The sequence below is a fragment of the Pseudoliparis swirei genome, chromosome 12 (genome assembly GCF_029220125.1).
Source record: "Pseudoliparis swirei isolate HS2019 ecotype Mariana Trench chromosome 12, NWPU_hadal_v1, whole genome shotgun sequence".
Classification (NCBI taxonomy): Eukaryota; Metazoa; Chordata; class Actinopteri; order Perciformes; family Liparidae; genus Pseudoliparis; species Pseudoliparis swirei.
In genome coordinates, this window is record NC_079399.1 from 7,345,257 (window position 1) to 7,366,715 (window position 21,459).

The 21,459-nt window shown below is 43.6% G+C and overlaps 1 protein-coding gene across 5 annotated transcripts; it reads left to right on the top strand.

The window, feature by feature from the left end:
• The first annotated feature begins 2,464 nt into the window (after nucleotides 1-2,464).
• On the top strand, nucleotides 2,465-20,399 carry LOC130202403 (cAMP-specific 3',5'-cyclic phosphodiesterase 7B-like). Of its 5 annotated transcripts, XM_056427923.1 has the most exons (14): nucleotides 2,465-2,724; nucleotides 5,421-5,481; nucleotides 12,006-12,095; nucleotides 12,393-12,553; nucleotides 12,690-12,753; nucleotides 12,914-13,009; nucleotides 13,193-13,258; nucleotides 13,728-13,828; nucleotides 14,799-14,930; nucleotides 15,014-15,105; nucleotides 15,971-16,115; nucleotides 16,239-16,335; nucleotides 17,274-17,354; nucleotides 17,449-20,399. In XM_056427923.1, exons 1-14 carry the CDS (start codon nucleotides 2,704-2,706, stop codon nucleotides 17,676-17,678), a joined length of 1,437 nt encoding a protein of 478 aa, XP_056283898.1. In that variant the 5' UTR covers nucleotides 2,465-2,703; the 3' UTR covers nucleotides 17,679-20,399. The 5 variants fall into 5 exon arrangements, with proteins under 5 accessions (XP_056283898.1, XP_056283899.1, XP_056283895.1 ...); XM_056427924.1 differs by lacking the exon at nucleotides 13,193-13,258 and having other exon boundaries at nucleotides 2,469-2,724; XM_056427920.1 differs by lacking the exons at nucleotides 2,465-2,724; nucleotides 5,421-5,481 and adding an exon at nucleotides 7,822-8,529.
• The last annotated feature ends 1,060 nt before the right edge of the window (nucleotides 20,400-21,459 follow it).

Genomic DNA, 21,459 nt, shown 5'->3' on the forward strand with positions numbered 1-21,459 from the left:
TCAATTTTGTAGCTGCTCCTGTTTTCATGTTCTCCACCAATTCAGTATATTTCCAATTCCAGTTTGTATTTGTGACTATTTTGAACATTGCTATTATTAGATTTTAGTGGTCAAAGTCACCGTGACCTCACCAAACAGGTTTTTGGTCATAACTGCCGAGGCGGTTTCACACATGTCTACGAGGATGAAATGAAGCAGCGATGACATTTTGGACAGACGTTGGTGTGAACTACAACTTGACTTTTTGGCGGCTGTTTTTTTGCGTCCTGCTTCACATTCACTGTGGACTGAAAGGTAAGTGAGTGACTGGGAGAGAAAATTACCTGAAATAACCTATATTATATAAAAAGAGATGAATATGTATTTAATAATTCAAGTTTATCTTACTAAAAGTTATATCTCATTCTATGCTGTTCACTGTGGATGATATGGTATAAGCAATAATAGGTTTAAACATAAACCCGAGGAATTAATGTATATTATTGTGTAAACTTGTGTATTAAAAATAGTATCCTATCTTACAAACCATTGTTTCTCTTTGTCAAGTTACTGTAACACCTGAGCCTCAGCTGAACACTGATTGAAATGAGTTATCCAAAGTGATGATATATTTATGGCTAATAAGATTTTATTTTTATAATCCAAAATGACAAATATGCTTCAAATCGATTCATAATTCTGTGCATCAGAAATGCAACTGTTCCAGTTACTGCAGTAGCATGTTTACCGTGCCCTTTTTAAAAATACATCTCCTGAATTTCTACAGGATATATATAACAATACAAAATCCTCAGCAGAACAAGTTATCAAGTGTCCCCCACATCCTGCTCTTCACATGACTTTGCAAAAATATAAATGAAGTACAAATCATGTTGTTTAATGTTATATTAATATACAATCCCCTCATAATATTAATCACATGTTTAGACTTATTTTCTCACAGTATAAAAAGGTGAGAAAATCATTTTAACATGTGTCTTCACTGAACCCTCTAGTGACAGGTTTACTTGTAAAATATTCTAACAGACTCAATATTTTCAAAGGTCAGTATTTATTATCCTTTTTTTATAATACATTAATAGTATAATTTGTCCCTGTTCCCCCACCGAAAAGTATCTTAGTCCATTGAATGCCATTAGCTCACTCTTGCAGTGTATGTTTATACTGTATCAAGTATAATTTTACGTTCTTTTACTTCAATTCCAATAGGTGTCAGTAGTGCCTATTAATACCACTCTGACATTGTTTTTATTGAACGCATTTTTCCATCTATTTTACATTCTCTTTTTTTTTTTTTACGAGTATTTATTTCAATTAAAGTTGCATTTTTTGGGGTGCCTGGACTTTCAGTTTTCAAAATGTGAACATGATCAGTTTTTTGTTCCTATACTTTTTGAATATGTGCAAATTTAAACAAGTGTTTTTTGCAAAAAAAGAGCACGTCATTCTTTAGTAAGTATTAATTGAAAGTAATGCTGGGCTGTTGGCTGTCTTGATATACAAGAAAACTATATATAACTGATATATTGAAGCAAACATTTTTTTTTTTGTGAAACATAATTCCACAAAGGTACACATTTGGAAACAAATAGCTAGAAATATTTATTTTCAGTTAGTCAGCAAGTGTTAAATTTGATTTGACACATACACAAGAGGGATAGTGATACATGGGTTCAATTTGTCATGAGCAGCATGACACATTAATCCGACAGCACTAATGAGGGATTACACCGTACACGGAGGTTAAAAGGTCTCAGGAGAACACACACATAATTCATGTGTGTTGGGACTAATACATTTTCTTATGAACAGAATGACTTTAAGATGTATATCTTCTCTGTAAGATGTAATGAAATGCAATTTCAACCCATTTAATTGATTTCTTTAAATGTTTTTTTCAAAATGTGTATATGTTAAATACCTTTCTGTCTCTAAATGACTAGAACTTCTGCATTTCCAGAGAAAAACACTGACGACATATACTTCCTGAGGACTCTCAGGCTAACACTACTAAAGTTACTGTGAGGAACATTTAACGGGTTATGAAACGGTATCAAATGAATACCGACAACCTTCATAAGTAAACTAGACCATTGACAAGAAGATTGGGTATTTGGTTATTTGTAATATTGACACAAGATGAAAGTTCCTAGAGCAAATTAACAAAAAAATAACTAAGTGCCCGTTTTTAATCAAATCCACAGGGCATCACGGGCCTCCTCAGCCCTTCTAGTGGGCTGATGTGGCCCTGCCTTTATGTCAATAAAAACCTTTGGGAAACACCATTTGCAAACGATCTCCCTCACACTCCCTATTATCATGAAACATCCCAAATTAAAGCTTTATTTAACTGAGGAACACCAATTGTTGTCAAATCAGTGATTGTACCCAGCGCTGATTGGTCCATTGCCCACAAGTCCCGCCCACTTGATGCCAGAGCCAGCACCGCCCCTCTGCGGCTCTCAAACTGCACGTGAGGAAACAAGAACTTCACCTTGACTGAAGGAAAAGCCGAACATGTCCTTTATAGTGTGTGGAATGAAACTTGTCTTTTGAACAGGTGTCCGACGAGGCTCAGTCACCTTGTTCCCCCTGCCGCATGCGGTTCACTCGCGCGCCTCTCCGTGTGATGAAAACACTGCCGCACGCGCCTCACGGTCACGTCGCATTCACTCGCTGTCCATGAGCGGCGGCGATCGTTAAATGTCCTGTTCGGTGGTCGAGGTACGTAAACTGCGACTTTACGGCTGCACACCTGTTTATACACAAAGAGTTGTTCTGGAATAGGCCTGAGAAAACCGGAACACTGTGTTATATTCCTATAATGTTCCTAAAAGGACAAGTGTCTCTACTGTAGTGCTCCAAAGAGAGTTGATCGTGACCTGGTCGTCGTCTTCTTGCTGTGGCGCCATTGTGATATATGTTCTATGACCACGTCGTTATAGGGGGCTAAGCTTTGATTGGGGGTTTTGATTCTAGTTAGTGAGCTTCTAGTGTGACCTTGTGCTTTTATGACAGTAACATAGTTTTATTTGAAGCAGACTTCCTCGTATATCCTCTTGTGTCAGCTGCAGTGATTTATCACACGAGGCCCAATTGTGTTATTGCAATGTGGTAATTCAAAGTATTGACATATTTACAGCAGTCCACCTGCAGCCTGGACCCTGCAGACCACATGGGGGGGGGGGGGGGGGGATTGTGTTACATCATACGAGTTCGATGCAGATCTGAACACTTCATAAGATACCCTGATATGAACGATATGTACAGGAAGTAAATGAAATGTAAGTGAAGTGGGGGTGCATAACTTAGTTTCGTATAGTTATTGTTACAGTACAGTTAAAGTGCATGTAGGCTGGTTCTGCTATGTCAAACTAGATTGCATTGATTGTGAAAAGGATACTTTTTACACCAATTTTTTTTTCCCCCCACCTTTTAGCTTTCATACTGAGCATTCAAATGCAAAGTTACTTCTTAAACTTTGAAACGGTTCGACAAAAGGAATTCAACTCAAGGACCACTTGCTCTCTTTTTTTCCCTCCAGAGCTTTCGTGGTTCCCCTGAGCAGGTAGAGTTTTCTCAGAAGTCATGGGGATGGCTCAGTTGTCATCACTTGCATATTGAGTCACATATGCAGTGTTCACTTTCTGTCTCCTCTGTGATATTTTCAAGAAGCACTTGTTACTTGCTGATTGTTAGAGGGACAGTGGTCATCTTTTGCTTTGCAGCATTTTAGCTCTAAAAGAAAAGTATATGTACATTTTTAAAAATAGAAAACCTGAACATGCAGGAGACCGGGAACAGACCTGCCCAAAGTAAACAGTTTGACAGCAACAATTTGCAAAATGTAGGAGTTTGACGAGAGAGTGGTCCAGTTGAGGTGAACAATGACGCGAGTATAGAGCTAGAGATAGGCGTCACGTAAACACGCAATAACCACGTGGGCGGCACCGCCTCTGGTTTGCCTCCATCCTGTTTCCTGTTAGCGGTGTGCTCATTTAGACGCAAATCCTCCACACACACTTTTATGACTGTCTTCTTGCAGAGGGCTGACATGGAACACTATAAACAGTAACGAGAGATAACGGGCGACTTGTTATGTTTGAATCGGGGGAGTTGGTCGACATGGTTTCTATCGAATGTGTACATGACTTTTTGCCTTTTGTGTGTCTTTCAACCAACTCCACTGAGTGCACTCCACTTTCACTCGTGTCCGCTATGCACACACATGTTGAGCCTTTCTCACTATATTATAGCCATTACTACTTTTTTATAAATCGATGATCTAAATTGGGAAATGTATACGGAGCTGAGTCTGCCTGAAATGCAGTGCAGGCCTTTGGGCTGTACTTATGTTGAGGAACTGGCCTCAGATCAGAGTACAATGGCAGATTACCACACTGCTGATGTATTTGATCATTTCGAACTCATCAGAAAGGGATGCGCTTGGTATCATTGGTGTAAATCTAAAAACAAGGCAGGGATGTTGATGGACAACTTCTGAGTTAACACACAGTGCTTTGGTTGGAATGAAACAACACAAGTCTTAAATGAGGTGAAAGAATATCTGGATTAATCTGTTTTAAGTGGCAGATAAAAATGTTGCCGAGTAATTTTTCAAGTTAAAATGCCAATTATTTGTCTTTTTTAGCTGCTTAAATGTGATCATTTAATGCTGTTCTTTGTTATATTATGGTTAACTGATTTTTAAAAAATTAAGTATATTTAAGATGCATATTTAACGGTCTTTTGGCGTTCATCACTATTGTCTTAACATTATTGACATTTCACAAAAACGTTTTTATAGAAAAAATAAGTATAAAAAAATAAAGAAAAAAACAGAAAACAATATAACCTGAACAACAAACGTATGTTTGCGGAAAAAAAGAATCCTGACCATGACGACTGACCAAATGGTTTTGCTAGTCGACGCTGCTATACTGCTCAACTCTGCCTAAACAGACATCGCATGTGCACTTCTTACTCATCGTGATGAAGAGTCATCTTCATCCCGTTAAAACATTTGTAATCGAGAAACAAACAAGTGAAGGAGAGAAATTGATACCATATGGTCACCGGAGTAGCAACCAGCTGAGTGGACCGAAAAAAAAAACACAGCTACATTATAGTTTTTTGCTTTGATGTGAAAGAACAGAAAACAACACCATTACGTTTGATTTTTGAGAGCTGGTGTGAAAACGGTGCCGGCCGACAGCACGACACACGAGTGCGAAAGAGAGGTCCCTGTGTATTTCGCTAAGAGTGTCACCATGACTTTTCACACAGTTCCTATTTATTAGCTCGGTTCATTGATGCTCTCGGATAGCAGTGTGTATTTTGGGGGGTTGTAATATTAATCTCAGCCTCTTCTTCTCCCCCCTCTCTCTCTTTCTCTCTCTACCTCTTTCTCTCTGCCGCAGAGGTGTGGAGCAGTCGCATTTAAAAGGTCGGAGCAGAACGCCACACAAGTTTGCATGCTGGGTAAGAACCCTAACTGACCTGAATGCCACTGTGCAAAAGGTTGTTAATGTGCTGCATGGAGCCAACTCCAAACTGGTGTTGCACAAAATGTTTGTATACATTTGGGAACGGTGCTTCAGGCCGCCGCTAACCTTTAGCCCTGTGTAATCTGTGTCAAACACTGAGGCATGTTTCTGATATCTCCCCACTGTATATGCTCTCGGCAGGCCAGTTAGATGGCTTTTGTTGGGTTAAAAAACCAACATGTGGGTCTCAATACAGTAAGTTTTCCTCCAGGCCTTGTTTTTAAAGTAGTGTCTGGATTGGAGACCGTAAAATGGAGCTGTTTATCATAACAGTCTCGGACCTTGAAATGTAGCTTGAGTTTTTTTCTTCTTCCCGTATTAGGCTCAAGATTGTTTAAAGCTCCACTGAGTGCAAGTGTGAGGCAAATGTAAACATGTCACGAAAAAAATTACAGTGAGGCAGTGTCGGGAAAAGAATCACATTCTCACATACTTGCGCACACGAAAACCAGCAGAAAGGTCCAAAACTCCTCAAAACTCCCTCTGACCTTGATACCGTTCCCTCGTTCTGTGCCATTATCACTGTGTTTCTTACTTTTGTCACAGGATTTCATTTCGCACATTTTCCACAGTCGAGAATCATCGCTCCATTTGTCCGATAACGGCTTTGTTCACATGTTCTGATTTACTGAAGTCGCATATTGTCTTTTTTTTGTCCGATGAAACATGAAGTGGCACTCTTTCATACTGGTAAAGGCTGTTTCACACTCTTAATGATTGCGGGGATGATTTTAGAATTTAACATTTTGAGTTGGACCGAGTCCATTATAGTCGGCCAGTTGGTGCTGTCCACCTTGGATAAAAATCACCGGTTTGATTTTTTTTACAAGAGGCACAGTCAACCTCACGTAGCAGGAATATTTCCCTTTTCCACACAACAAGCCACCCAAACTCAGTGATGTCATCACAGCTAAACAATACCACGTTGAGTGCATAACAGTGGTGCATTTTCCCCGAATGGCCGCGCTGTACATCGTGTCCCGCTGCTTCTCACGGCCTGTGTCTTTTTATCTTCACGCTCTTTGTCTCGTGATTTCTCGCTATCGACTTCTTGCGTCTGAAATGGGATGTTCAAGGCTGTGTTGCTGTCTGCGCCTGTGTCTGTCATTACTTTGGTCTGCATGTGGCCGTTTCTCAAGGGAACATTTTCGTGGAAAAATAATAATTAAGGGCCATAGCGCCGCGTCCTTCATGATTGTGTGCATGCAAAGGCAGACGGTCTTATTTACTTGCATTTAACTAATTGGATTCATTTTAATTTATGTTTCTTCAGCCACAGGAATGCCTTTGGGGGGGTGTGACTTTTAGGGACAAGAGAGAGAGAGTTTTTAGTCCTAAATAAATGATCAGTTCGTCTAAGTTTAAACCGGTTCAAGGGAGACTGTGCAGAGCACAAACAGTGACGGATAAGTACGACTTTAAGGCGTCACTTGGACATCCTGTTTGGATGCGTTCTGTATATAGTTGGTGATCATACGGGGGGATGCTGGCTTTATTTGTCATGAACTTTCTTTTCTGTTTGCGTCTGACATTTTTTTCCAAAAACTTCCCAACAGCGAGTTCTTCGGACTCCATCAGAAAACCCAGTTGTGTTTAAGCCCAAATCTGATAGTCACCCAGACAGCAGAACAAATAAATCCAAACAAACCCGCTGAAGTTTTTATATGCCGGTTAAGCTTTTATGAAGGGTGGCTCACTGTATGTTTTTTTTCTTTCTTCTTTTCTTTTATTCCCTTTATTTGGTTTACCTGGCAACAAGATCTCACGGGAACACAATTATTATCTATGGAATCCTTTAAAATTCTAAAAAGTGCGTCACGTCCCTCAAAAGTGAGAATTTCTTGCTTTTTTCTGTTATCTTCACCGTTGAACTTTGAGCCCCTTTCAGGTTTTTAGATAAAACTGTCTGGAACATCTTAAATGGCGTCTTTTGCTACTTTTCATTATCGTCTGACATTTTATAGATCAAACAATTATTTAATAAAGTATTAAACATTTAGCTCTGCATACAATTTTGATGCGCCGCTCATCTTTTTCAATGCAAACTCTTTCCAGAGAGCTCGGTGTGGCGACGGTTTGACTAACTGTCCGCCACTGACCTGGTCATGAGATCGCGTCCGTGAACTCAAACCCCCGCAGTCGTTCACACACATTCTATTGGTCTGCCCTCGGTGAGGCGGCACATGTAGCGGAGCGAGCGAGCTCTGAGCGGGAGGAGGAGGGGCTTTAAGACTCCACAACAACACCGGCGCGAGTGAGACAGAAGAGCGGAGAGAGAATGCGGCAGAAGGAGGGCGCAGACCGTCAGTGGCCGGCTCTGGGAGAAAGGAGCTAGAGACGGACTCCCACTTCTTCTTCTTCTTCTTTTCTGGCTTTTCCCCTGCTTCCTTCTCTTGCACTTGCTTTGTCTTTTTTTAACACTCATTTGCTCTCAGTCTGTCTGTCCCGTCCTGTTCTTCGCATGCTGCCGATTCTGACTCTCTCCGGCTCCAGCTTTGACTCTTCTGTCCTACATTCGGACTTCTCGCTGCTCTCTTCTCTTTCTGTGCGTCCTCACCTCTACCGGACGACAGCGGGCTTCTCGCTACACCTCCGCTTCTTCCGATCTTTCATTTCTGGGGCACCTCCTCCTATCTGCTGTCTCTTGGCGTGAGGATGCCGGTCCTAGAGGGGCTCTGGGGTCCAGATCTCAGGATGCGGGACGCCGGTCTGGACGTCGCGGTCGAAGCCGGCGTCTGTCCGGATGAGGCTCCCCACTCGCCGGTCTGGGGTCCGCTCAGGACGCCTCCGGTTACCTGTGGAGGCTTGTCGCTGGCCCTGGAGCTTCCGGCGCTCATACGGCAGCTCAGGGCGGCGTGGAGGGCTCGCAAGGGAGGCCCCCGGGGGCCCGAGAGAAGTCAGGCGAGCACTTGGGTGGAATCGGACAAGGAAGAGGTAGAGGAGGCGAAGCATGACTTAGAGGACCGGAGCGCTCATCTGGAAGGTAACTTGCACATATTCAGGTTGCATGTTCAGTAAAACTCATGGGAGTCCGATTTCCTTCATCTGTCCATTAACTGTGTATGCACATGCAATGCACATGCAATGCACATGCACATGCACATGCAATGCACATGCAATGCACATGCAATGCAGAACACGGACAGTGTGTGAGACTTAATATTAGATATGTTGAGGAGGAGAGGGGAGGGGGCATCTTCCTTTACAATGTGTAATGACTTGTGTATAATTCATTAGTTTATAAGTGTTTTCAAAATAGTGGTCATGTTTTTTTTGCAGGTCACTTTAATGAATACGGGATTTTTGCTTTTTCCTATTTTTGCATTTGAATGTTCGACTTTTGATTCCATGCCTGGGTGCAAGGGTTAGGGTTAGTGGGGCAGGTTATGTTTGACTGGCGGGCGTCTGGCACTTTGTTTACTCTCGTGTATTTTTTTGTAAGTTCAGAGCAGTTCAGGCTCCCAGGCGGAGTAGACGGGGACATGGGGGATACGTGTCTGCGGAGTCGTACCGATGATGACACTGACGTGATGTAATCAATCAGGCCCGGTCCGTCTGTCTGGAGGGCAGCAGCGGGGACGCAAAATAATATCGTTTACAACAAGGAGAATTAATACTTTTAGCAGTTATCAGTTCACAACGACACATATTAATGTGCTTTTCATTTTGTTGATGAAGTGATGACTCATACTGGGGGGAATTACCCGACTCATAAGGTGGAAACCTGACGAATGCTCACTGTTGGCCGCCCGTGACTTTCCCTTCGCATCGCGACGACCTCGCTCACTCGATGACTCCTTCCAGAGGTGAGAGGCCATCGGCGCGGTGTTTGGGTTCGCCACATTCAACATGTGTGGGGACACTGTGCGATAACTTGTCAGCGGTGATAGTGAGTCAGTCTGCCATTTCCAAGGATGTAGAGGGCTGAAAAAGTCCAGTGTTTATAGGTGCGTTTAGGTAGAAAAAGTACAGAGTTCAACATTGCCTTCAGGAAACATTGAAGTCGAGGAGCTTGATTTGACATTTGATGAGGATAATTCACTTCCAGGCGATTCACTCTTAATTCTCTCAAGTTCTGGATTAACATTTTTTTCTGCCTCTTGTATTTAGATTGATAACAGTTTGAAATTCTGAAGCTATCAATATGGGATTAATCCGCAACTATTTAGCTGTCGTTAATCATACATTTGTTTAAAGTATGTTGCAAAATTTCACTCAAAATGATCATTTTAAGAAGGACATCTTTGGAGTTTCTCCTGCGGTTTTGTCAACAAGGGCTGTACAAATGTTGTTTTTTGTTGATATAGAAAGGTGTGTGATGAGCAAAAATAAATCCGTTAACAAGGCACGCATTGAAAACCTCGATTTATCTTTTGGGTGATATCATTGTACACATCTGGGTATTGTCACTGTCTGCTCCTAAGTTCAGTGTATCTGGAGATTCCAGCCAGCTGTGTGGATGTAACTATGCTCTCCAGATAAAGGAGCAGCAGCTGCAGGCAGCAGGAAGCATCACCTGCAACTGTGTGTTTTTAAAAGCGCTCGTGTTCCAATGCCTTTCGGCAGCGGCGCGTCCGTCTTTCTCTTTCTGTGAAGGGAAACAGCCCCAGAGCACCATTTGTGCCGTAAACACCCACAGATTGAGCGAAGCCAAGTAAACATATTCGTAACGGTGTCCCATATGTGAGCGTGTGGGCCGTGTGTGCAATCTTGTTTTTTCGCATTTGAAAGTGTGTGTGTGTGTGTCGAGTGTTTATGCACGGCGAGACACGTGCACTGCAAGAATGGGAAGGGGGGGGGGAGGAGGAAGGAGGAAGAGGAGGAGTGAGATCAAAGGATGGCTGCAGAGTGGGGATGTTGTTGTTCAACAAAAAGGAATGAAGGACGATGGGAAGGTTGATGGGGTTGTAGCTGAGAGAGAGAAAGGTGTGGAAACAGGAGCCAGGGGTAGAGGAGGACGGAAGGAAGGAAGGAAGGAGTGACACATAAAATGGAAGTATGGAGAAGGAGCTCGAGTGAAAGAGTGAGAGCCAGAGGGTGATTTGTTTGTGTGTGTGTGTGTCTTTGAGTCTTGAGTTTGTCTGTGTTGGAGAAGGGGGGGGGGGATTTCCCAGATGATGCATTTCCCCCCCCACTGACTCCTTGCCCACCAGCAGGCAGGATTGGAAGAAGAAGAAGAAAAAAAGAAAAGAGGCTTCCCCCTTTTCTTGCTCAAACCAGGCCAGCAGGACTCTCTTTCACAGGCTGACTCACTCTCCTTAAGCCGTTTCATTTTTGTTTGCAGAAATAGGGAATGATGCCACTTCTGCACCCTATATTTTATGCATCGCTGCCTAGCCTACAGTGCACACAGACACACACACACACACACACACACACACACACAGCACAGTAAAACCACACAACAACACCTTGCCTGCAAACTACCGGGACTGCAGCCCCAACGACAGCTAGTTCAGCTGCTCTCGTAAGTCTCGGAGGTGACGTGAAGCGACAGCCTCTGGGGGGACAGAATGCGCTCCAGTTCCTCACATCTGATCTGTAAATTATTCAGTCATTTGCATAGTTCTGGGTTTATTCAAGCTAAGTGTGCGCTGGGGCTTGGGACCTGTTTTTGGGACGGGCCTCAGGGTGTTTTGAACTGTGCTTTCAAAATGGAGGCAGCACATTCAAGTATTCACGGGACCCAAAGTGCTGCAACGATTAAAACCCCAAAGGTCACGCCTGTGACTGAAGACATTTCCCGTGGAAAAAAACCCATCTGACAATAAAACGCTCCATATCTGATCAGGATGACATGTGCTGAGGGCAGATCGGAAACACATGGGCACTTAAAACATCCGAGTTTCACACATTTCATCTTTTCTGATCGCGTGTCGCAATAAAACCCTTTGAATAAATAACCTTTTGTTTCTTCCCAGAAATAAGGACCGGTCCTTCTGTTTCGTCCTTTTGTTTTCTAATTCACAAAGGTTATGCGCGTGTAATCCACGTCGGCGTTAAACTCCAATAGAATCCAGAATAACTCGTGTGAACAGAATGTACTGAGTCAATGCGCCGCGTGACATCCCTTCTCCGTGGTCAAACCCGGACCAGATGCACGATGTCCTGATGATGCGCTGATGTCAAAGATCACTTTGTTTCAGAGAGGCTGGTTTTAAGAGCGAAATAAATCTGCTTTCATGAGGCTGCACATAAAAATCCACATCGGGGAACTCTTTGCTCCGTTGGCTTCTCGTCGCCTCTCTGGCCGTCGGACTTATCATTCGGCCATCGACCTTTTCGCTCGATTTCCTCCTCTACGCCCTCAGCGCTGGCCTCCGCACTCGACCTCCCTGCTCTCTTAAGTTTGATTCGTGGATTGCGTCCGCACACATGGCCAGCGCAGATCATCAGTGACGACACCAGATGTGTACGTACCTACATCCATCTTTCTCCTCTCCCATCCTCTGTCCTCAGCCGACGGCAGGCTGAACACCGGTCATGCTGGCGTGTTGCTGGTCGAGAGACGAGGCTCCTACCCGCTGATCGACCTGCGAATCCTCAGAAGTAAGTTTAAAATCCCCCATTGCGTTTATCGGCAATGGGGGATTGTCGATAAACACAACATCTATTTGTTTCCTTAGACGGACAATGTGCCAGTGTTGTGATTGTGTCTGCATTCAATGTATCGTCATTTACACGTGCGTCTGCTTACCTGATGGAGCACGTAGCTGCACTTAATTGCCGAGGACTCACGATCGTAATCCTGGGAAAGAGCCGCTCATAATTCAAGAAATCCTAAAATAGTTTTTCGGATGCCTATTGGTTCCTGTTTTTTTTATTTTCAATTATTTATCATTTCAGCCAGTGCCCAGCAGGGAGAGGTAGAGCCCGGCAGGAGGAAGGTGAAGCGCCAGCTGAGCTTTCAGAGGTACTGCCACGCCTCCAGGCTGCTCAGGGGATCGGTGCCCCGCACCCCCAGGTCACTACATCTACTGGACGACGATTACCTGGGACAAGCTGCAGTAAGAACACACACACACACACACACACACACAGATGCACAACCCAACAAATCGGACCCTCTTTCTCCCGCTCTCTGTGTTGTGCATTTATATCAGTTGTGAATTACTTTCTGAAAACCTCTGTTTTTCTCCGCAGCACATGCTATCAAAAGTAGGCACATGGAACTTTGACATGTTCCTCTTCGACCGTCTGACAAATGGTGAGATGCCTTTTAATTATTTATTTTTTTAAAGTTTGACAAATTTTAACGTTGTTTCTCTGTTTTTCTCTGTCACAATACAGCTATTCAACACATTGTGTACTGTGTACCGAGTAATTGCACTAAAAAAACTATTTTTTTCTTCATTTGTGTGCTGCAGGTCACAGCCTGGTGACTCTGATGTGCCATCTCTTCAATGTCTCCGGTCTTGTTCACCACTTCCAGCTGGACATGGTCAAACTGCACAGGTTTCTCGGTAAGCCTCCCAGATGACCCTCGTAAACGTGCATCCTAATATTTTGTCTATTCCTTAAATTTGTTCGACTAACAAATGATATTCACAACTACGGTACTGTATAGCTTGAGCCTGTAAGTGCAGCCCGCGGCCCTTTTCGCGGGGCAACATGCTTGGAAAGCTGAGACGGGTTTCATTTTTCAGGAAATTCCAGACTGACGTCAACTTCTTCTTTTGTCTGCCAGTCCGTCGATACAAAAGAGTCGCAGGGTTTGTATGAAGTGGCTTTGTTGTGAGGGAATATTACGCCAGTATCCATAGCACGCTCCATGCTGCCATCAGATACAGCAGAGCAGCAGTGAGCTGTTTGTTGTTATGGGAACAAAGTCTTCAATCAGTATTTCTTTCAGCATTTTCTTTTGTGTTTTTTTTCCACACACAAAATGCAATATAAGAAGACAACCCAAAGTATCTCCACTCGCCATTAGACAACGGAAAATGCCTTTTTCCTTTATGTTGGTCAAAAATGTTTACAGGTTTTAACTTGACATTTTGATTCACAGGGGCATGGAAACAAATGTTTACTTCTTTCACACCGTCTCTCCTCTGACAAATCAAATTTACGGAATTTTACGTGACGGTTTTCAAGAGTGTCTCCTAAATGGCTTTAAAATGTGATTTTTAAAATGTGAAAGAGGAGATAATGCAATGAGGTTTTAACCTTGTTCTGTCTTGCCAGGCATGGTGCAGGAGGACTACCACTCCCAGAATCCCTATCACAATGCTGTCCATGCTGCTGATGTCACTCAAGCCATGTACTGCTACCTGAAGGAGCCCAAGGTAATGAATAATACTGTATTCAGACACACACACACACACACACACACACGACCAGGCCCGAGCTTCTCCTTGACATATTCTATTTGCTTCTCCTTCTGCCGGATAATTCCTCCTCACTTAGGCTCGACAGCACATCCATCCTCAGCCTGGAGAAATCCCTGAAGCTCTCTGATCAGATTAAGAGTCTCTGCATCTTCCCCTTCGTACAGTAATTGCTTTAGTGTCCTTTGTTGCTCTGCAAAGCACTTTGTAATGCACCTATTTTGTTAAAAGCACTTAGAATAATAAATTGAATTCAGCGCCGCTCACACGACAGCGTGTTCGAGATAACAAGCGCACACACTCACAATGTGAGATGTCAGGCCTCCTCCGATCAATCGACCCCATTGTCTTTCACTGGCCATGAAGCATTTATCATCACACACTTATGTCCGTCATAAATCTATACGGTTCCAACTGTTTCACCTTTTGAGGTCAAATGTACTTATTGTATCTATTTATTTATTTTGTGTTTGTGTGTATGAAATAATTATACGACATAATATACGCTTTGCTTAAATACAAAAAAAAATACAGTTGTGCCAGTCATGTGGAAGAGTTTGGTTTCAGGAGAAGTATTTTATTTAGCTCAGCACAGCAGACCAAGATTTGAGGTCCTCATCTGGATACGTCGTTGCTCTTTTCTATCGAGTTTATCCTCACCGCTCACCAATATGGATGTGCCACAACAATATAAAGAACCCCTGTTCTAATATCTCTGGGCATCAACTCTATTTGAATCGATCATCATGGACAAACTGTTACAGTGACATTATTTCGGGAACCAGCTACTGCTGGGGGTAAACTTTATAAATGTAGCTCTCCGGTGGTGTCTTTGATAGACAGCTCAGCATTCAGGTTTCATTTTAAATCAAGTGTCCCTCCTACGTGAGGAACCCTAATTTCCCTGTCGGCCATTTGTGTTTTCTAGCTGGCAGAGCAGCTGAGTCCCCTGGACGTGTTTCTGGGTCTGATGGCCGCAGCCGCCCACGACGTGGACCATCCTGGAGTCAACCAGCCATTCCTCATTAAGACCAGACACCACCTGGCGTCGCTCTACCAGGTACCGTCGGTGTGTGTGGGTGGACATGTGCAGACGGTTGAGTGTCCGGCCTGTAACGGAGTCTGTATGAAACCCGCCGACAGAACACGTCTGTGCTGGAGAGTCACCACTGGAGATCCACCGTGGGCATGCTGCGAGAGTCGGGACTGCTGTCCCACCTGTCCGCCGACGTCTCGTAAGACCTTTTACAATATGAACCGATATTTTATAAGGACTCCGTATGTCGGCGCTCAATCTTTAACACATCTGCATGGCCGTGGAGGGCAGTTGTTGTTTTGAAGTCGTATTCCATCGCGTTAAAACAGTCCAGTTAGGGAAATCAGAGGTGTCCTGAATACAAGTGGGCTGGAAGTCTAACGACAGTTCCCACAGTGTGCAAAAAGACCGCGGCAATAATATCTAGTCTGATAGAATATATCGCTGCAAAGGGATCTGATCTTGGAATACAGAATCTGGAATTGGAGTATATGAGAAAAGGGCTTCAGGGTTCAGTTGGTTTCAATCTGCAACCTCACCGCCTAGATATGCCAAATGCAATAGACCAGACCCTTAAAACAGAAGGACATCAACACATGTCATCTGTACAAAAGGATCACGGTAAAACTGAAACCATTGCTGGCCCCCTTTATTTAACCAGGCCCGTCTCAGTGTTACAATTACAAATCAAGGTGCTTATAGTTGTCTACTAACTGTCCCTCGATGATCGCACTCTCGCCAACCACACACATCCACATGGGATGATCCTGGTGAAATAACCAGGATGCATTTGGCATTATAATCTCCTTTTGTCCATCGGCCTCCACTGCAAGCTCAGAGAGCAGGCGGAGGTCTAGAGCACCACCACAGGAGCTCTCCACCAATCACATGGCTGTAAAAAGAAGTAGAACGGTTACACCATACAGACGACAGCGAATGATGACTTACTAATTAATATGCAGTATGATCCACAACATATAGCTGTTGCTGCAGGTGCACTATTAGCACAGGCATTCGTGGCGTTGTGGTTTTGGCTCAGTAGTGCCCCCCCCTCTATTCTGCAGGCAGGACATGGAACAGCAGCTGGGCTCCCTCATCCTCGCTACGGACATCAGCAGGCAGAACGAGTTCCTGTCGACCTTCAGAGAACATCTGGATAACCAGAACCTGGACCTTCAGCTGGCCTCCCACAGGCACTTTATACTGCAGGTATACCGCTGCACACCCACCTGACCCCAGCACAGCCATGTTTCACACAAATAAATCTGTAAAAGCAGTGAAGCTGGAGCAGCTGCTCAGTGTTTGCGTGTCTCCGTCTCTCTTTGCCTTCAGATCGCTCTGAAGTGTGCCGACGTCTGTAATCCGTGTCGGGTTTGGGAGCTGAGCAGACAGTGGAGTGAGAGAGTGTGTGAGGAGTTCTACAGGCAGGGTGAGTAAAGTGGGATTTAATTCTGAAAACATACCGTGTGTCTTGTGAAAGGGTCGGCTGCACGTACTGCACTTTAATGCAGAACATCGTCAATGGTGATTCAAAGTCCTTGTTTCAGGTCAGCTTTATTATTTAAGAGCAAATGCCACTTCAAAGACTACATTTCCCACAAACCCTCTGGCTTCACATAGATACTTGAATGAGAGAAACTAACCGGACACAAGATTGTCTGATAGCAGAGTTTGTAACATGTACTGTCACTATCACAGTGCTATATCCTGCAATACAGCAATACACATTTCAATAATAAATGTACAATGACTTAAATCCCATCCTCAGATTTATTGAGGTTCACTCTGGTTTTCGTCCTCATGTTTCTCTCTTTTTTCATGTGTCCGTCTTCTCTCCACATCAACACTCACATGGTTCATGAGTGGGTGGGGGTCAGAGGAAATTATAACCATGAATAGACAACTAGAGGTTAGGATTATTGAGAAAATAATTAAATAAACATGTTATAAAAGTTAAATATATATGTAAAAAAAATGTAGCTTCCCAGTTGAGATTCAGACGTGATGCAGAGATTTAAATACACAGTAATTGTGTTAGTGCCTGAAGATTAGAGATGTACCGATCGATTAGAGATGCACCGATCGATTAGAGATGTTCCGATCGATTAGAGATGCACCGATCGATTAGAGATGCACCGATCGTCCGTCTCCGTCTCACACACTTTGTTGCCGGTCACATTTACGCACTCTGTGCCACGCGATGGTTTCATGTCTTGTACTCGGTGACCGTAACGTTACAGCCGCTCATGCTTCCTCCCTCTTCATCAAGGTGTTAAGATACTTCCCTACTGATTTGGTCTTCATCAACATCCTATCTTGTTTTATCTCCTTTTTCAATTAATTTTTGTTGGGCTGTTGCCCTGACAGGTGACCTGGAGAGAAAGTTTGACATGGAGATTAGTCCTCTGTGTAACCAGCAGGCTGATTCCGTCCCAGCTATTCAGATCGGTGAGTACACCCGAGACCTGTAAACTGCGTCGTCGTCATCATCATCAGCTCGTTGGGAGATGATCCGACCTTTTCGTTGCCCGTATCTCCTCAGGGTTCATCTCCTTCATCGTGGAGCCTCTGTTCGAGGAGTGGCAGCGCTTCACCGAGCCCAGCCCGCTGAGTCAGACCATGATGGCTCACCTGCACAAGAACAAGGCCCGCTGGAGCCGCCTGAGACACGCACACACAGCCTCAGACACGCACACACACCCACGCACCGAGGAGCCCGAGCCTGGAGGAGGAGGAGGAGGAGGAGGAGGAGAGGGGGGAGACATCCCTTAATCCGCCAATGGTTTCTTGATGCGTTTGATCTTCCTTTTGTCCTCCAGCGTATTTTCTCCCACTGCTGGTTGTTCATAGGCTCTGAATGTGGGAGCGCCGGATGGGAGTCTGGCTTCACTTCGTGAGAGACGGCGCCCCCTGCTGGAGTGGAGGACTGTAGCACCGCAGACGGGCGAGAGACGGATGTTTGGGCAGTGGATGGATAATCTTAGTAAACGCCAATTTGACAAAGTCACGCCTTGCTCCAGTGATATCTGCTTCAAAGTATCCGACAAAGGCAGGAATTGATAGTTTATACCCGATGAGGGATCAACGAAGAAGTGTTTGCACAGTGCCGCTTGAAAAATAAAGAAAGTACAAAAAGCCAAAATGATAAACAAGTCAGCTGGACTGGGCTGGAAGAGATGACAGAACAATATATGAAATAAAAAGAGGAATATATGAATATATCTACTATACTATGCTTTTTAAACGCTTCGACATTACACTCTATTATTAAGCCCTTTTCACGTTTCCTCTTTCGTACAGCTTATTGGACGTTCTTTGACTGACTAGTCGGACCGATACAATACGGGTCCCTGAGTTGCTTGATGTCGACCGTGGGCCGGATGCTTTTGGACAAACCGGAGCCCTTTTTCCCCCCAAAGTGTTGGTGTTGTCGGTGTCATGTTATTTACAGTGTCGTCTGTACACACTGTGATGTACAACCTCGGCACTTCTCACGCCAACATCTCAGCAATGTATTCCCCTTTTTACAGGGCATGGATTTTGGGGGAATGTAACTCTTACTCATGGTGTTTACCTTTTTCAATGGGTGCATTTATTTATCTGACAAACTCACTTTACAAGCTCATTTAGAACGAAGCCTTAACAGCACCGCGGTCTGTCTGTGAAGCACGTCGCGTCTTCTGGACACTTTTCTTACACTTGGAGTTGTTTTCCTTCCGCCACCAGCATACTGACATACTCTCTACTGTCGCCACTTGCTTCCTGTTTGATCCTTCTTCCAGTTTTAGGGTCCCATTGGGCATCACCCCAGGAGCCATTGTCCTGTCCTGACTCATCAACTCGCTGCTCGGTTTAGCGCTCTATGGCTTTTATATTCGCTTGTTCTTTTGTTCTTTTTTACATTTGCTGCAGGAAGTGTGTACTCTGCATCTTATGTCACGTACAGACTTGTGTCAAATAGTGAATGCAATCTATAATTAGAGTATTTCATTCAAAAGTATGAAGACAATGAAGAAAACCATATACCTTCATTCATTGGATGTATTTTCATATACAATTCATTCTTAAATGGTACTTATAATGGTACATATATTATCTCAATGGTGAGACTGAACTGAAACAAAGCAGATGCATCATTTGTAATTAGTAGGTCCAATTTTAAGATGCACTAAACAGCTTCAGAAAAAAGCATTACCACTGAAGTCTAAAGATGTATATTTAAGATATATTGTACACCCCGCTAAAAGAAGCCCCACATCTACCCCTAACTATAGAGGAGATAACTTGAAACAGCCCAGTCAACACACTGTATATTCTACGTACATTATAATAAAACTATATTATTATATTCAAAGTTATGGTCATAAAAAGTGTAAAAACATTGAATTTCTTTGTCATTTTTAAAGCCTTTTCTATGAGGGGCAGTGCAATAATGTTGGTTATTGCGAGTTGTAAGAAGGTGGTCATATCCGTAACGATCTATAGCTCTGCTAATAGATACTTTAAATAGATATAAGTCGTAATGTCTTCACTGGCTTTGCTGAATCTGCCTCTATATGTAGGACACTGCGGTGTGTACTGTGTCACGGCTCTTCACATCTGCGGTGGGCCTCGAGTACCAGCGGTTACTACCAATGACCTTGGTACTATCTCTGTGTACTATAAGTACTTCAGTATTCCTCGGTCACACTTTGCTGCCGCAGTGCAGACGGGACTCTTGTGTTTTAATATACCTCTCAGAAACTGATACAGGCTCACTGAGCCGTACAGGCTTCACAAAGATTATATAATATCCCAAATAATAATCAATTTACGGGACTAGATTGAACAACAAATTGTCAAAATTCAATAAATACCAGTATGTTTGCAAACTATAGATGATGTATTCATGTGTATTGAAGTGGGGGTATGTTTCCCTCTTTTACCCCCTTAAAGGGTCAAGTCTTCAAAACCACTCGGTTCAATCAACTAATTCTGCCCTGCAGTTCCTCCCCAGACTCCATAATCTAGATATGTACTCAGTCGCCTGATGGTCTAAACATTTTGTTTGTCCTTGTGCCCAATGCTCAGAAGAAAGTAGACAATCCTTTTCTTTTTCTGCCACAGTGGGGTTGAGTCAGTCGTGTTCTGAGAGACGTTTAAATGCAGTTTTTCTTCTGTATTCTCTTCACTTGTTTTACTAATTTATTCGCTGTTTTTGGAGCTTTCAATCCCATCACATGCTCTTCATCAGCAGCTGGGATTGTGTCCACTCGTCTTTGAATTGAACGCTCGTTACTTTAAGGACATCAGAGCTCTTATACTAATCTTCTCTTAAATAATTATCATAGCTGTTTTGAATGAAATCCCTTTTAATGGTGATTTCAAAAATGAATACTATAGCCTACTGGTGAGTTCTTAGAGATGTTTGCCATCTGACGTTTTGACAACATTTCTGTTCTAAATACCAAACTGAGCACTGTGAGCAATAAAATAAATGTTTTTCAATCAACATCCACCGCATTAGGTATCGTGTGTGTGTGTGTGTGTGTGTGTGTGTGTGGACTGCATTGAGACCGATGCAGGAGGCCAACAGCTTGATTTCCAAGTACAATGTTTCGCCACTAGGTGGCAGTAAGATCATTTCAGTGCACGAGAGAAGAGCTCATTGTGGTGAGGGGTGCTTTGTGGGGGCCTCTCCCTGCTGCTCTGTTTACAGTATACACACAATAGTCAACCTGTGAATAAACAGGAGCATTTGTGACATGGAGGAGTAGCTGGGGGCCAGGAGCTCCTGTGTAAACAGAGAACTAGCAGGAAAGAAGAAAGACTGGCTGAAAACAAACAGCGTAAGAGTTTCGCGTCGGTGAAGTTTGCAGCACAAACACAGAACTTCAAGTTGGAGGAGTCAAAGATGTGCTAACGAGAACACTGCTTTCTGGGATATCGCAGAGAGGTTTGTACGCAACCTGCTCGAAAGAAAACGGGATGTGAAGCGGGAAGTGTCAAAGTATAAGAAAAAAGAAAGTAAGATACAGGAAAACAAATGTCCTCGGGATTAATGGGGATTTAGTATAGAGAATAGAGACACGAGAAGCTAATGTAAATACACGGCTGAACAAAAGGGAAAGCACACAGAGCAAGACATACTGATAGTGTAGTGAGCACTGTGTGTGTGTGTATGTGTGGGCGTGTGTGTGCCTCCCCCTTCCCTAATTTCCATATGACTGATTTGCAATGCAAACGAGGCTCGTAGACTGTGACCTGTGACAGAGTCCGCTTGTGATTGGCCGACTATTAAATCACTTTACACTGTAGGCCTACTGGTGGATGTTTCCAAACGTTATTGTTGAGGACGCTACAACTCTTTTTACACTCTGGGAGTGTGTGAGCTCTACTTTCGGGAGACGAGAGTACACACACACACACACACGCACACACTGCAGAAGAAGTTATGTTAGGGTAGACTTCAATCTGCTCATCAGAGCATGACATCTGACATCCATTCATGCTGACAATTCTGTATTTTCATCTTACTGTCTCTAGCTCGCAACCCCCCCCCCCCCCTCCCACA